The 16,799-nt window shown below is 41.4% G+C and overlaps 2 protein-coding genes and 1 long non-coding RNA gene across 4 annotated transcripts in view; 1 reads left to right on the top strand and 2 right to left on the bottom strand.

Moving 5' to 3' along the window:
- The window catches only part of LOC129529681 (uncharacterized), a 417,056-nt gene that overhangs the window by 25,351 nt on the left and 374,906 nt on the right, over positions 1-16,799 (bottom strand). The window lies entirely within an intron of this gene.
- Positions 445-1,936, bottom strand: LOC115932784 (sperm protein associated with the nucleus on the X chromosome A-like). The gene is made up of 2 exons (XM_055375413.2): positions 1,372-1,936; positions 445-720 (listed from the first exon to the last, which is right to left on the bottom strand). Exons 1-2 carry the CDS (start codon positions 1,441-1,443, stop codon positions 499-501), a joined length of 294 nt encoding a protein of 97 aa, XP_055231388.1. The 5' UTR covers positions 1,444-1,936; the 3' UTR covers positions 445-498.
- On the top strand, positions 6,046-7,540 carry LOC129529678 (sperm protein associated with the nucleus on the X chromosome A-like). The gene is made up of 2 exons (XM_055375412.2): positions 6,046-6,613; positions 7,265-7,540. The coding sequence occupies exons 1-2, from the start codon at positions 6,542-6,544 to the stop codon at positions 7,484-7,486; spliced, it is 294 nt and encodes a 97-aa protein (XP_055231387.1). The 5' UTR covers positions 6,046-6,541; the 3' UTR covers positions 7,487-7,540.

Below are 16,799 nucleotides of genomic sequence, written 5' to 3'. Positions count from 1 at the left end.
TTGGCTTTTCAATCATTTCATTACAAGCAAGGCTTTCCTGCCGTTTACTTACTCCTACATCTACTATCTTCTTTTGTATTGTGCTTTGTGTTTTACAGAACATTTACTCTTTATAAAGCATATATTTCTAGCCTAGGAAAATATCCAATGGAAAGGGGATGGGAATACGTTTGATATGTCCATTCAGCAGAACTATGTGCTGCCGGGTACAGTTGCGTGAACATATACACATCTCCACTTCCTGTGAGATAAAATTTTAAGAAGAAAATTTTCTTTAGGAATCAGTCCTCCCCCAGGCCTTATGTACGATGTCTGGCTTACTGTCAACCTGTGGGTCTGTCCACCAACCCTACAGGACCTCATATCCCTCCCTTCTCAAATGCCTACCTCTTCCCTTCCCTTCCCCCCCCACCATCAGAAAACAGGCAGAGATATACACAGCCATCAGCTTCTCAAACTTTATTTTCATTGGCCAAGGTTGACGCATGTAGCTTCTTGCTACTTTGCAGGTGTTTCAACCCTTATTTCCATGAATTCCTTCTCCTCCATTTGGAGGGGGTTGATTCCGTTCTCTCGGGAGTGGTCATTCACCAATTCCCCTGGAGATGTTCTTTTAACGTTCCTCCTGTAGCGGACCACTACTGTGGTGGAGGCCTCAGATGTTTTCCTTTTGTTAGGAGCAGGTTGAGGGTCTGAGTCCCCATTTGGGGTCTCCGGCATCTGTTAAGAAAACAGGGAGAGGCCAGGAGGACATTATTTTGGGTGAACAGGATAGAGACTGGATAGCACGGGGGGCTTCATGAGAAGAAGGAATGCAGGTTGAGGAAGGGGTTTGATCCAGAGAAGAACAAGGTTGAACCACAGAGTAGGGATCTATGGGGAAGAAGAAGAAGAGGAGCGTGGGTAGGGTCATCTGTTAGTCCAAACTGCACCATTTTGTAAGTTCTTTGCTATTTTGCAGACCTTGGTCAAAGTGAAACATCCCATGGGGGTTCAGGCCATGAGAAACATCCTGCCTAACCACCTGTCCGCAAGGCGGACAAAGGCCCAACTAAAGAAACATCCCTATCATATCTTGCTTGGCAACGTTCTAAGGAACACCACAATGATATTCCACCAGAAAAAGGGCCAAACCACCTGATCATAAGAACATCTTATCAATATCCTGCCGGGCAGCAAGCCATACTGCCCAGGCCCCTCCCACCCCTACCTACAAGCACCCCAGCCTGTAAGCGGCGGTGGGCTCTGGCATTAAGCGGGTCCCCCACTTCCACAATTGTCTGCAATATTCCTGTGTTGTTGTTTGAGCCGCCCCCGCTCTGTGTGTCTTTCTTTCACCCTCGCCTTCGCTTCAAAACCTAACAATCTTACCGTCTCGCCGGCCTCGTTGGAATCACAGGGGACGCTCCTCTTCACCCCGCTGGCACTGGGTTGTTCGTTCATTGTATATATTGGTTCTTCAATGGCTGCAGTGGGCTTGTGTAGGTTTTGAATCTTCCCAGTGGTCCAGAGCTCTTGCCCTCCCTATATATACCCTCCTGGTGACAAGGCAAGGCCACACCCTTGAGCTTTGTTTGATCATACAGGCAGTGTCCCAGCCAATGGCAGCCCTAGGGTGGCTTCGACATCACAAAGCACCACTGCTGACCACTCCCTGGGCTTGCGGGCGAGGGGTGACAGGGGTGTAGAGCAAACCAAATGCTGTTGTTGTTTCAGCATCCCCTGAAGATGCATCCCAAACCGATCTGCTGCCGCTCCTCATTTCTCCATGTTTAATGTTCATGGTTCACGTGGAAGTCAGAGGATGATTCCTTCAAGCACTTCCCCACAGCCATTCCTATGAAGTGATTCATTCTTTTGTCTTCCAGCCCTCACCATGACTTAGTATTTTCGATGTCTCACCTCAAATCCCCCAAGCTAGTGTGGCTACATTTATTTATTGGCGGAGATGTGAATTATCCCATTTCCCTCCTACACTTCCTTCACATGCACCTCGAAGACCATTTACTTTTGGGCTACTGCCAGGCAAATTTCAACCCATGTTCTTTTACCCAATGTCCATGTAGTTCTTTTAAGTTTCCTATTTCCAATCTGAAATAATGGCCTTCAGTCTGTCAAAACTTTAGTGAATAAACATTCTTTACCGTGTATCCTAGTCTTGTTTCAAATCAGGGGTGTATATTTTTTTCTTTTTTTGAAATGGAGTTTCACTCTTGTTGCCCAGGCTGGAGTGCAACGGCATGATCTCAGCTGACTGCAACCTCTGCCTCCTGGGTTTAAGTGATTCTCTGGCTCAGCCTCCTGAGTAGCTGGGATTACAGGCCTGTGCCACCACGGCCGGCTAATTTTTGTATTTTTAGGAGAGACGGGGTTTCACCATCTTGGCCAAGCTGGTGTTGAACTCCTGACCTCGTGATCCAGCCGCCTTGGCCTCCAGAGTGCTGGGATTACAGGCGTGAGCCACCACACCCAGCCAGGACGGCCATTATTAAAACCACCATTGACAAGGAAATTTTGGTTACTTCTGTAGCATACAACAATTTAACATAAAATTTATAATTAATAACATACAGAAGTTATTTCAGAATTATAAGAGTTTCCCATAATTTTGGAGCACATATCAATAACATTTCTATAAATACAGCCCAAAGAAAGTGAAACACCATTTTATATTTGACGATGCTTCTTGTATGATTTTTATACCAAATAAGACAAATATGTCTCTTTTGGACTTCAGAGGACTCATATCAAAAAATTAATGAAGAATCAAGTTAGAATTTGACTTTGGAAATTTCGTCAAAGATAAAAAGTTTAAAATGCGTGATATCATGAAATAGGGTCATGGGTCATTGTAAAATAAGTCATTCATTTAACCAAAGCAGTAACTCAAAGATTTCAAAAAAAAAGAAAAAAAAAAGTGAAAATCTTTATTCTTTGAGAGAGGAGACTTAATATCCCAAACAATAAGCCCTAATTAAAAACAGGATGCGGCAAATTAAATTTGTTTTTTTGAAATTTTATAATACAAGTTTAATCATCTTGACTGTAAAATATAATTTCTATAAACCTTGTAACCTTTATCATTTTGCATGAAGGAGTGAGTTAATGCTCCAAGAAAGCCTTGTTAAACTGGCAGAGCAACGTAGATACTGGTTTTGCTTTAGTGTGCCTTTGATATGAATGGTTAATTCCTAGAGAAACTGAGCTACTTTTCTCTTAATATCAGCCCTTACAATCTCACATGCCCACCTCTTCCACAATAGTCCTTGGGCCTTGAGGAGTTGAATAGTTTTAATTTCTGGCCCTGCATCTCATGAACGCAGTTTACTTTGATTAGCATCTTCTACTGCGCCTGAAGATAAGGCTGTAATTGCTGTCAGTGTTTAAGATACAGCAGAACTTGGTGTCCTTTTTAGACCCAGAAGTTAAAGCCCTATAGCTCAATGGCACAAGGACTTTAAAAGCACATACAGAAAGTTACACAGATGGAAGAAAACACTTTTTTAGACCTTGAAGAAAAAATTTTTGGCCTGTCATAGTGGCTCATGCCTGTAATCCTAGCACTTTGGGAGGCTGAAGCAGGTGGATCACTTGAGGTCAGAAGTTCGAGACCAGCCTGGCCAACACGGTGAAACCCTGTCTCTACTACAAATACAAAAATTAGCCGGGCGTGGTGGCAGGAGAATTGCTTGAACCTGGAAGGGGGAGGTTGCAGTGAGCCAAGATTGTGCCACTGCACTCTCAGCCTGGGTGACAGAGTGAGACCCCACCTCAAAAAAAAAAAAAAAAAAAGAAAAAGAAAAAGAAAACATTTTTAGCATCAGGCCACAACAAACAGAACACAAGAGAAAAAAAGAAAAAACTTATATGAGCTGAAAATGAGTTGAAAGAGAGAGTTATTCTTTTGCACCTTTTAAAAGAGGAGAGTAAACCGAAAATGGTGAGATGTGATAAAAGTTAAACTTTGGGTTTAAAAAATTAAAATCTTTTAATTTATTAAGAGTAAATCAACTCCTTAAGAAAATTTTATTGTTCTGATGAATCTTTTTAGTGTTTTTTTAATATCATAAGCTAAATCTGGAAAGACTATTATAAATAATTTCCCTTTAATTATAGACAACTTTATACAAATCATTTATGACAGCTTGGACTTTCTGTTTTATCCCTTCCTCTTTCTTTATTCCTTTGAGATACAGTCTTGCTCCGTCGCCCAGGCTAGAGTCGTGCAGTGGCGCCATCTCGGCTCCCTGCAACCTCCCCCTCCCGTGTACAAGCAATTCTCCTGCCTCAGCCTCCGGAGTAGCTGGGACTACAGGCACGTGCCACCACACCTGGCTAATTTTTGTATTTTTAGTAGAGACAGGGATTTGCCATGTTGGCCAGGCTGGTCTCGAACTCCTGACCTCAGGTGATCCATCCACCTCGGCTTCTGAAAATGCTGGAATTAACAAGCATGAGCCACCATACCCAGGCTTCCTTTTTCTTAAATAACCAGTTATTTTATTTTAGAACAAAAATTTACCATACAAGATTCTTTCTCAGATAAAATTATTTTCCTTTTAACCTTTTGTGCCAAAAATGCCTGTTCATAACTTCCTTCACATCGTTCTTATTCACTGATTAGCTAATTTCATAAATAACTTTTAAATAAGCTTCAAATTAGACAAAAAGTATTTTCCTTTAAGATCACATTTCTTTTTTACAGAAAAATGTTATCCTATAATTGAAAAAATTGGAAATGACCCAGACGTGTAATATCTTTTAGCTTAATATAAATTTAGATTTTAAATTATATGACAAGATAATCTACAAGAACTTATTCTGTTACATTTGTGTAATTAATTAATTTTCTAATAGTTTACCCAGATTACTTATGAAAACTGTGATAGTTACCATTTAAAGTTATGTCCTTGTTAACCATTTTTATAAGCTGTGAATTTCAGGTTGTCCTGAGTATGAACATTAAGGTTAGATAAAGCGTCGTTTTTTTGTTTGTTTGTTTGTTTGTTTTTGTTTTTTTGGCAATCACTCAGGATTTAGCTATTTTCGTTAACGAAACAATATTAAATTCTTTACTTGCTAAATTTTACATAAACAAAGATAATTCTCATTTGAGCTGCATTCATAGCTTTAGAACCCTCATGCCAAATGTTGACATCTAGCAGAGATAAATAATGTATGTTGGGAATTCCAAAGCCATTTCTAATTCAATTTCACTAAAATTTTTAAAACCAGCTTGTTTATTGAAGATTTGCTTAAGTCACATGAACTTGAAAAAGCATTTGGCTTAAAGTCTATTTTTCTGAAAAGCATTAGATTTAAGTGCGTTTGTTAAGCCAATTAATTAGAGCTCTTTTCTACATTTTTAGTAGTGAAATGTCATATCCATGACACATAAATACATAGATGTATTAGACATGTAGATAGAAGTAGATCTTATAAATTCCTAAGGACTTTATTTTTTCCTTGTATTTTAGATTTACAATTTCTTCATAACCTATTTTATTGCCCTAGGCAATTGTCAGCTAGATAGCCCTAAATGTGCATATTAAAGGAACCCTTAGGTAAAAAAAAATCAGAGAGTGAAATTTGCATCTGAAAGCACAGAGAGAAAGAGTCTGGTGATGTTAGAGGGAGATTAAAGATGGATGCCCAATCAAACACAAAATTGTAGAAATATATTATAGGATTGTATAAGGAGACCGGTTGTATTTAGATAGGGACTACCTGTCTTTTAACTGGATCTCTGAGCTCTGGGCAGAGCCCACACTGAATCCTAGGTCTCCAAAAAGGGAGAATTACTATGAGGCTACACCAGGTGACGGTTTTACAGTGTACTTTTTTTTTTTTTTTAACGAAGACATTTCTAAGTGTCCGAGCTACTTCCTTCCTTAAAAATCCAAGAATACTCTCTGTTGTAATAACTGTTTTAGTCAAAAACTTAGAATTACCATTCATCTCAGCAGTAGCCCAAAAGTAAATGGTCTTCGAGGTGCATGTGAAGGAAGTGTAGGAGGGAAATGGGATAATTCACATCTCCGCCAATAAATAAATGTAGCCACACTAGCTTGGGGGATTTGAGGTGAGACATCGAAAATACTAAGTCATGGTGAGGGCTGGAAGACAAAAGAATGAATCACTTCATAGGAATGGCTGTGGGGAAGTGCTTGAAGGAATCATCCTCTGACTTCCACGTGAACCATGAACATTAAACATGGAGAAATGAGGAGCGGCAGCAGATCGGTTTGGGATGCATCTTCAGGGGATGCTGAAACAACAACAGCATTTGGTTTGCTCTACACCCCTGTCACCCCTCGCCCGCAAGCCCAGGGAGTGGTCAGCAGTGGTGCTTTGTGATGTCGAAGCCACCCTAGGGCTGCCATTGGCTGGGACACTGCCTGTATGATCAAACAAAGCTCAAGGGTGTGGCCTTGCCTTGTCACCAGGAGGGTATATATAGGGAGGGCAAGAGCTCTGGACCACTGGGAAGATTCAAAACCTACACAAGCCCACTGCAGCCATTGAAGAACCAATATATACAATGAACGAACAACCCAGTGCCAGCGGGGTGAAGAGGAGCGTCCCCTGTGATTCCAACGAGGCCGGCGAGACGGTAAGATTGTTAGGTTTTGAAGCGAAGGCGAGGGTGAAAGAAAGACACACAGAGCGGGGGCGGCTCAAACAACAACACAGGAATATTGCAGACAATTGTGGAAGTGGGGGACCCGCTTAATGCCAGAGCCCACCGCCGCTTACAGGCTGGGGTGCTTGTAGGTAGGGGTGGGAGGGGCCTGGGCAGTATGGCTTGCTGCCCGGCAGGATATTGATAAGATGTTCTTATGATCAGGTGGTTTGGCCCTTTTTCTGGTGGAATATCATTGTGGTGTTCCTTAGAACGTTGCCAAGCAAGATATGATAGGGATGTTTCTTTAGTTGGGCCTTTGTCCGCCTTGCGGACAGGTGGTTAGGCAGGATGTTTCTCATGGCCTGAACCCCCATGGGATGTTTCACTTTGACCAAGGTCTGCAAAATAGCAAAGAACTTACAAAATGGTGCAGTTTGGACTAACAGATGACCCTACCCACGCTCCTCTTCTTCTTCTTCCCCATAGATCCCTACTCTGTGGTTCAACCTTGTTCTTCTCTGGATCAAACCCCTTCCTCAACCTGCATTCCTTCTTCTCATGAAGCCCCCCGTGCTATCCAGTCTCTATCCTGTTCACCCAAAATAATGTCCTCCTGGCCTCTCCCTGTTTTCTTAACAGATGCCGGAGACCCCAAATGGGGACTCAGACCCTCAACCTGCTCCTAACAAAAGGAAAACATCTGAGGCCTCCACCACAGTAGTGGTCCGCTACAGGAGGAACGTTAAAAGAACATCTCCAGGGGAATTGGTGAATGACCACTCCCGAGAGAACGGAATCAACCCCCTCCAAATGGAGGAGAAGGAATTCATGGAAATAAGGGTTGAAACACCTGCAAAGTAGCAAGAAGCTACATGCGTCAACCTTGGCCAATGAAAATAAAGTTTGAGAAGCTGATGGCTGTGTATATCTCTGCCTGTTTTCTGATGGTGGGGGGGGAAGGGAAGGGAAGAGGTAGGCATTTGAGAAGGGAGGGATATGAGGTCCTGTAGGGTTGGTGGACAGACCCACAGGTTGACAGTAAGCCAGACATCGTACATAAGGCCTGGGGGAGGACTGATTCCTAAAGAAAATTTTCTTCTTAAAATTTTATCTCACAGGAAGTGGAGATGTGTATATGTTCACGCAACTGTACCCGGCAGCACATAGTTCTGCTGAATGGACATATCAAACGTATTCCCATCCCCTTTCCATTGGATATTTTCCTAGGCTAGAAATATATGCTTTATAAAGAGTAAATGTTCTGTAAAACACAAAGCACAATACAAAAGAAGATAGTAGATGTAGGAGTAAGTAAACGGCAGGAAAGCCTTGCTTGTAATGAAATGATTGAAAAGCCAATTCTAAAACAAAATGTTCAATGCATCTTAAATATTTATGTCACTGTTGTAATGACCTCAGCAGTCTTTAATCAAGATAAGTATGCTTTAGAAATGTGTTGATATCCGCAAGTGTCAATAGTCAAAATCGCCGTGACTTGGGAAAAGGAAAGTAAAACACTCTTAAGTATGAGGAGCTTTTTTCCACGGAATGTGAACTGCAAGGTGGTGAGAAGGGTTAGGTGTGATGTGGTGAGATCATTTTTAGGAGAGTGTGTCTATTATCGGCTTCCTAACACTTCCATTTTGCATGATAATTTCCTGAAATTCATCATTTAATTAAGGCTATAGATTTTGATTACGATGTGTCTTAAAATGTCAAACAGTATAATATTTATAGTGAAAAAGAAAACTGCTTGGTGGATACACATCGGTTAGCGGGAAAAGACACCACAGGGATTCACCATGGAGTCACCCGTGGATGGGGTTTTAGTTTCTGTCTTTGAATTGACCTTCACATAGTGTCTACCTCTTGAGAGTTCAGGGGATGTTGGAGAGATAATTAGGTAAAACAAGAAGGTCTTCTCAGGATACATGAGGGAGTTAAATAAAAATGCAGGAGCGATTACAATTTTAGTTATTTGTAACTGTTGTTTGCTAAGTCATAACACTGTCATGGATAACATGAAAAAATAAAATATACTAAATATCAATAGACAAAAACCAGTTTGCTTTTCTCCAACCAAATACCTACATACCTAGCACTGATTTCCAGAACAAAATCCCCCACGTACCATCTTTGGAATAAAAGAATATTCTTTCAAGTTGTCGGACCACAAGGTAAAAACAAAAACTCCCAATGCTTTTTTTCTTACTCTTTGATAGGTACAATTGAAGGCATTCCTCATTGCAAACTAATATTTCCATCCAGCACGTGACATTAAAGAAGTTTTCATATTTAGGATAGTAATACGGGATCACATTCTTTAGCCTTAGGCATTGCAGAGGAAAAACAAACAAACAAAAACAAACCAAAACTAAGCTGAGAGAGGCGGAGCAAGAAAAGCAGAATAGAAGGCTGCACAGATCAGCCCCCTCGCAAGGACACAAATTTAACAGCTATCCACACAGTAGAAAACACCTCCATAAGAACCCAAAATCAGGGGAACTCTCATAGTACCTGGTGGTATCACTGAAAGAGGCACTGAAGAGTTAGAAGAAACAGTCTTAAATCGCTGACCGCACCCCTTCCCTATCCTAGGCAGTGGCAGTGTGGTGTAAAGAGCATCTCTGGAAGCTGGATAGAGCAAGAGCAAGAGCAGAGCAGTTGTGGGTCACTGAACTCAGTGCTGTCTCTTACAGGAGAAAGGAAAACCAGACCAAACTTAGCTGACTCCCATCTGGGAAGGGAGCATTGAAACCACCTCTAGCCAGAGGGAAATTACCCATCCCAGCAATCAGAACTTGAGTTTCTGCAAACCTTGCCACCAAGGGCTAAAAAACGGTTCCAGGTTTCTCAGACAACCTTAAAGGCAGTCTAGGCCATAAGACCTGTAACTCGTAGGTGAGTTCTAGCGTAGAATTGGGCCCAGAGGCAGTGGATTGTGGCGGGTATGTGGAGGGGTGCACATGACCTCCTGAGATACCAGCTGGGGCAGCCGAGTGAGTGCTGGTGTCACCCCTGCCCTAGCCCCAGACTGCCCGGCTAGCGGCTCCATAAAAGGCCCCCTCCTTCCACTTGAGGAGATGGAATAGTGAGGAGCGTTTTTTTCTTGCATCTTGAATACCAGCTCAACTACAGCGGGACAGGGCACCGGTCGGGGTTGTGAAGCCCCTGCTCCAGGCACTAGCTCCTGGATAACATTTCTAGACACACCCTAGGCCAGAAAGAAACCTGCTGCCTTGAAAGAAATGAAAAGAGAACACCTATACACTGTTTATGGGAATGTAACTTAGTTCAGCCATTGGAGAAAGCAGTTTGGTGATTTCTGCAAGAACTTAGAATTACCATTCATCTCAGCAATCACATTACTGGATATATACCCAAAGGATATATATCATTCTGCCATTAAGACATATGCATGCGTATGTTCTTGACGGCACTATTCACAATAGCAAAGATACTGAATCAACCTAAAGGCCCATCAGCAGCAGACAGGGTAAAGACGATGTGGTACATAAACAGCACGGAATACTATGCAGCCATAAAAAAACGAGATCATGTCTTTTGCAGCAACATGGATGGAGCTGGAGGCCATTACTCTAAGCGAACTCACGTGGGAACAGAAAATGGACTACCACCTTTTTCCATTTATAAGCAAGAGCTAAACATCGGTACGCATGGACACAAAGAAGGGAACAACAGACACCCGTGTCTACTTGGGGGTAAAGGATGGGGAGGAGGGTGAGGATTGAAAAGCTACCTATCAGCTATTATGCTGATTACCTGGGTGATGAAATAATCTGTACACCAAACCCGTGTGACACACAATTTCCCTATATAACGAGCCTCCACATGTACTCCTGAACCTAAAATAAAAGTTAACAAAAATTTAAAAATAAAATAATAAAAAATTAAGAAGTCTCACAGAGGTAGAGAGTAGAATGGTGGTGACTAGGGGCTCGGTGGTGGTGGCTGCAAAGACATTGCTCAAAGGATACCAAATTTCTGTTAGACTGAAGGAATAAGCTGCAGAGATACATTGTACAACACGGTGACTACAGGTGATCATAACATGTTGTATTATTGATAAATGCTAAGAGAGTAGATGGTAAGTGTTCTCAATACAAAATGATAACTTTGTGGGATGATGCATATGTTGATTAGCTATATTTATTCATTCTACAATGTATATACTTCAAACATTAGATACATGATAGATACATTCCATTTTATCTGTTCAGTTTAAAATAATAAAAATAAAGAAGAAAGACATGTCCAAGTGTTCTGCCTGGGAAGATGGGCCTGAGAGAGTCTTACATAGTTAATCACGTACTATGTTTTTCTGTGCAGTACAGCAGAGGGAGTGGGGCTACCTGACAGCAGCACATAGTCAGTAAATGGCCTATAACAGCTCCACTTCCTTTCTTGAAGAATCAGAATGGTGAAAGAAACCAGTTTAATGTTTCTCATGGCCCTAAGAAGGACACTAAAGTGTTTTAAAGAGAGTTGGATCTGAAGGTGCCCTGTGGTTGGGCTTGAGGGATGACATGAAAATGTTCTGCATGAATCAGCCATTTAGGGCCAGATGGGACGACACGCATCTCAGGAGATGTTCGATGGATACAACATTGGGAAATTCTGAGATTCTGAATTGATTAAGTGTGAGACTCATGCATATTAAGTGCAATTACATAAAATGGCATTGCATTTCTCATTCGGCCAAGCATTGTAACCAGGTATAATCATGTGCCAGCTATTTCAATAAAAAGTGGTATCTCTCACAACCGTTTGCATTCCAATACAATTTTCTGAATGTAAGAGAAAGAGATATAGTTATAACCAAGGTGTTAATCCATGAGAATAGTTTGCATCTCATCTTCTCTATTCTGCAGAAAGGCCCTTGAAGAGCATATTGCATCGTTTTCTTCATGGCCAAGAAAACCAAGAATCACTGATCTGGCCAGGCGCAGTGGCTCATGCCTGTAATCCCAGCACTTTGGGAGGCCGAGGCGGGCGGATCACCCGAGGTCAGGAGTTTGAGACGAGCCTGGCCAACATGGTGAAACCCTGTCTCTGCTAAAATACAAAAAAAAATTAGCTGGGCGTGGTGGCGGGCGCCTGTAATCCCAGCTACTGGGGAGGCTGAGGCAGGAGAATTGCTTGAATCCAGGCAGTGGAGGTTGCAGTGAGCCGAGATCGTGCCACTGCACTCCGGCTTAGGTGACAGAGCCAGACTCTGTCTCAAAACAACAAAAACAAAAACAAGAAATCACCGATCCATTTGAAAGTCAGCAAATATTTTGTCATTGACTAAATATAGACCCTAGAGAGTGATCCCCATACACCACACTACAACTTAAGACTGATTCTGTTTCTTAATCATCCTTTGCAGGTCATCACGTTTTTGAACTCTTGTAATAACAGGGGACTTGAACTCATTTCAGACAGCAAACCTCGTCCTGTGTTATCTTATGCTCTGGGAGGAATCTAAAAGACAAGGAAGTAAGGAAGAAAGAAAGGAAGGAAGGGAGGGAGGGAGGAAGGAAGGGAGGGAGGGAAGGAAGGAGGGAGGGAGGGAGGGAAGGAGGGAGGGAGGGAGGGAGGAAAGGAGAAGAGGAGAGAAGAGAGGAGACGATCTCTAAACCTAAATTGGTAGAAAAGTTCACAAGTCTGAATACTTAACAAGTTAAATTAAGTAGCTAAAGATGTTTTTGAAAAGCATCTGAGCAAACAAAACATGATTCTGAAAAATATTTGGTAATGTAATAATGACAATGGGTTATTTCTTCTATCCTTGATCTCCTACAATATATTTTAAGCCAGATCATGTTTTTCCTTTGATGAAAACTCCAGACTTTTCATCTTGATTAAAATAAAATCCAAATTCCTAATAAGGCTGTACATGATGTGGGCACCTATTACCTCTCTGACATTAATACTTATTCTTCTCATGAATCACTCTGCTTCTATCACACTCCCCAATCTGTGACTCTTGTAACTCAGCATGCATGTGATTCCTCTAACCTGCCATCCATATCAGGGTCTTTGCATACTTCCGCCTGGAAGGTTCTTCTCTAAAATATCCACTATGTATCCTAATTTTCTTTTCTTTTCTTTTCTTCTTTCCTTCTTTCTTTTCTTTTTTTTTTTGAGATGGAGCCTTGCTTTGTCGGCTAGCCTGGAGTGCAGTGGTGCATTCTCGGCTCTCTGCAACTTCCGCCTCCTGGTTTCAAGCAATTCTCCTGCCTCAGCCTCGTGAGTAGCTGAGATTACAGGCGCCTGCTACCACGCCTGGCTAATGTTTGTATTTTTAGTATAGATGGGGTTTCATTGGTTGGCCAGGCTGGTCTTGAGCTCCTGACCTCGTGATCCGCCTGCCTTCGCCTCCCAAAGTGCTGAGATTACAATCGTGAGCCACCACGCCCGGCCTGTGTATCCGAATTTTCTTAAGGTCACTAGTCAGAAGTCACTTTATTGGAAAGGCTATCCTCCATTTAATGGTGAAGACGTTAAACGGTACTTGTACTTCTTTCAAAAAAAATGATACTTTTATCAGTTATTTTACTACAGTACCTGGAACATGTAAACTTGCAAGAAATATTTGGTGAATGAATGCATGTTAATCTGAATTTAGTATTGCAGTCTTCATTACCAGAAAGCATTTACATGTTTTAACTGTCAGGGAGCAACACTGGTAAGTGATTAATTCCCTATCAACAAAATGGATAGAGTACTATTCATGCTACATGTTCTCACAGTTGTGGCAAGGGGTATTAAATTGCCAACTGTAGTACTAAACTTATATTAATGTTGTACTCGTTAGTATTACTCTTGTTATGTTCAGAGGAAATATGGAATAAAAGTAAGATTATGGGCCTGGTTCAAATCTGAAATTCTGCTACGTCCTAGTTGGGTGATCTAGGTCAAGTTTCTTAACTCCTCTGAGTCTTAGATTCTTCGCATGAAAAATGGAAAAAATGCTAGCACCTACTTCTCAGGATTGTTTTGAAAAACAAATTAATATATTTAAGCTTTTAGCACAGAGCCTAGTACATACTGGGTGTGCAGTAATTACAAACTATTACTAGTGAGTATAATAGGATGTGAAAATTCATGACATCAAACAACTAGAACCGAGATTTATATACACACACACACACACACACACAGACATATGTATACACACACACACACACACACACACACAACACACACACACACCACACACACACACATTTTTTTTTGCAACAGAGTCTAGCTCTGTCACCCAGGCTGGAGTGCAGTGGCGTGATCTCGGCTCACTGCAACCTCTGTCTCCCGGGTTCAAGCAATTCTTCTGTCTCAGCCTCCTGAGCAGCTGGGACTACAGGCGCCTGCCACCATGCCCGGGTAATTTTTTGTGTTTTTAGTAGAGATGGGGTTTCACCATGTTCGCCAGGACGGTCTTGATCTCCTGACCGTGTGATCCACCTGCCTCACCCTCCCAAAGTGCTGGGATTACAGTGTGAGCCACCACGTCTGGCCAGATTTTTGCAATAGAGAAAGCATTGGACATCATTTTATCATAGAATATTAAAGCTGGAAGAGACCATAGGATCATAGGAACCCACAGTCTCTTGCAGGAATCCAGGTCTCCAAACTCAGAAACATGCTGATTGTTCCTTCCTGAAAATGCACATTCGGCATGGCACAGCTTTTGCAATCAGTGACGATACCAAGGCATCAGGGGCTAGAGGCTTAGGACATCACCGACAAAGCAGGAGTATTGCCATCTTGAACAAGCTCTGTCATTTTAAAATTCACCTTAATCAAAAACCGCCAAAAGCCAAAGGGCATCAGCCTAATGGCTAAGGTCAGCATGACCATAAACCACAAATAACATCTCCAACCAGAAGCATTCCAGACTCCTCCCCGACCAGGGACAAGCTAGCCCCAAGATAACCCCACCCTGGCCAGGAAGATGCCAGCCCCAAGATAACCTCCTCCCCTCCACCCAGAGGCGTGGTCTCGGCTCACTGCAACCTCTGCCTCCTGGGTTCAAGCCATTCTCCTGTCTCAGCCTGCCAAGTAGCTGGGACTACAGGCGCTTGCCTCCGCACCCGGCTAATTGTTGTATTTTTAGTAGAGGCAGGGTTTCACTATGTTGGCCCAGCTGGTCTCGGAACTCCTGACCTCAAGATCCGCCCACCTCGGCCTCCCAAAGTGCTGGGATTACAGGCGTGAGCCACCGTGCCCAGCCGCGTTTATGTTTTTCTCTTCATAAATTTTGTTTTCCTGGAAAAGGTTTTTTCCTGGTCGACTAAATTACTTTTCTCCACTCTGTCTTGCCACTCTTGGTGCATGTATGAAAGACCCTGAAATGACTCCTGGTGGCCTGGGACTCCTTGGGAAAACAAAAAAGGTGCCGCAAATCCCGTTTTGGGAAAAACCTCTGTTTTCCTTATGAAACCCCTAGACTTAAAGATAAATAAGTACCTCTCAAAGATCTGTCTTTGTCTTCCAACTGTACTTGTTCATTAGGCCCTAGAAACTGTTTTCTTAGCCCTGTTCTTAAAAGGCCTCACCCGAAGGCCAATAATCCAATTGGAAAATTAGCAGAAAAAAAATCTTATAACTACTAAATCTTCTTCTGATTGTCTGTGTGGCTATATATGTTTTATGTGTGCGATGTCCATTAAAAGAACTCTAATTAACTGGCCAAAAAAATGAGCACTTAAATCAAATATTTTTAAGGGAAAAGCAAAAGCTGTGGGACCTTTCAGTTCTCGTTATTTTAATCTTTAGAACTTGCTGGTACAGCAAAGTTAAAAGTTGAGTTGAAAGTCGTTAAGAGTTGCCAGCGTACGTTTTTATTTGCATTTATTAATCAAGCAATTTCATACTTATGGCTGCAAAATACTATAAGGTGTCAACATTTGGCACAGAGGCTACAAAACGACAACTCAGCCCAAACAAAATAATCTTTGCTTGTGTAATGTTTTAAATAAATAAAGCATGAATATTGGTTTAATGAAGATAGCTATATCTTAAACTATTTGGTAAAATATGCTAACTTCCAACCTTGTGGCCTTAGGCAGTCTAGTCCACAGACATGAAGGAAATTTGTTTTGGGAAAGAACTGTTATCATCTTTAATATTAAAGAAAAGATAATTGGTATAAGAAAGAATCTTACATGGTAAATTTTTGTCCCAAAGTAAATTAACTGTTGTTTTAAAAAAGGGATGACTTTACAACAAGTCAGAAAGGTAAGGCGTGTCAGAAATTGTCTGTGAAAGTCGTGAAAAATTTTATACAAGGGAATTTGTGCAAGAAATGTCGCACAATTTAAAAGTAATTCGGCCTCCTGAATGCTGTATACAATTTCACTCTAACTCTTAGCTGTATAACTTGCCTGCTTTGCAGCTGAATAAAACCTAGGACACATGGAGTTAAATGCTGGAAGAAGCCAGACCTTCTCCGCACTTCCGTCTCGGTCCTAGGCCCTACACCTAGTGCGTAATTAGATTCCCAGACTTACCAAGGTTTTCATCAAAAGTAAAGGTTGCTAAAAGTTAGCCGTGTAACATGTATTTAAAACTACCGAAGAAATAGTTTATGAGCAAGGTGTGTAAGGAAAGTAAAATATACTTTTGGTAAAAAGATTATAAGGAGGCCTAAGAATGTGGATTTTTGCCTACATTAAAAGGTTAAAAAATTATTTTAAAGGTTTAAGCAAGTTTTGGAAGGTTAATTGTAAAGAAAATTTCGTGTGTGTACATACTGGCTAAAGTTAAAGGGGTATCATTCAGGTTTTCTGTAAATCGAGCATTAAAATAAAAGCACAATGGGTTTCTGTTAAAGCACTAACCTGCTCTTTAACAAAAAGTATAAACGGTTAAAAAGGGTCTATAACACGCTTACCTTCTGGTCAAACATGAAAATTGGGTAAATGCGTCTACAAGGTTTTATTAAAAATGGAGCTTAACATTAATAGCACACCAATACAATGGTAAAATTTGGCTTATTTGATACAAAATCATACAGGAAGCATTGTCAAATATAAAATGGTATTTGGCTTTCTTTGGGCTATAGTTGTATAAATATGCTATTGGGATGTGTTCCAAAGTTATGGCAGATTCCTATCATTCTAATATATCTTAGTGTACGTTATCAGTAATAAGTATAATTGTTTTG

Source organism: Gorilla gorilla, chromosome X (genome assembly GCF_029281585.2).
Source record: "Gorilla gorilla gorilla isolate KB3781 chromosome X, NHGRI_mGorGor1-v2.1_pri, whole genome shotgun sequence".
Lineage (NCBI taxonomy): Eukaryota > Metazoa > Chordata > Mammalia > Primates > Hominidae > Gorilla > Gorilla gorilla.
The sequence above is the reverse complement of the archived record's forward strand: the minus strand, read 5'-3'. Positions and strand labels throughout refer to the sequence as shown.

Coding starts and splice junctions, on each gene's coding strand:
- LOC115932784 (XM_055375413.2), bottom strand. CDS start 1,443: ATGAACGAACAACCCAGTGCCAGCGGGGTGAAGAGGAGCGTCCCCTGT. Junction 721..1,371: donor CCAACGAGGCCGGCGAGACG/GTAAGATTGTTA, acceptor TTTTCTTAACAG/ATGCCGGAGACCCCAAATGG.
- LOC129529678 (XM_055375412.2), top strand. CDS start 6,542: ATGAACGAACAACCCAGTGCCAGCGGGGTGAAGAGGAGCGTCCCCTGT. Junction 6,614..7,264: donor CCAACGAGGCCGGCGAGACG/GTAAGATTGTTA, acceptor TTTTCTTAACAG/ATGCCGGAGACCCCAAATGG.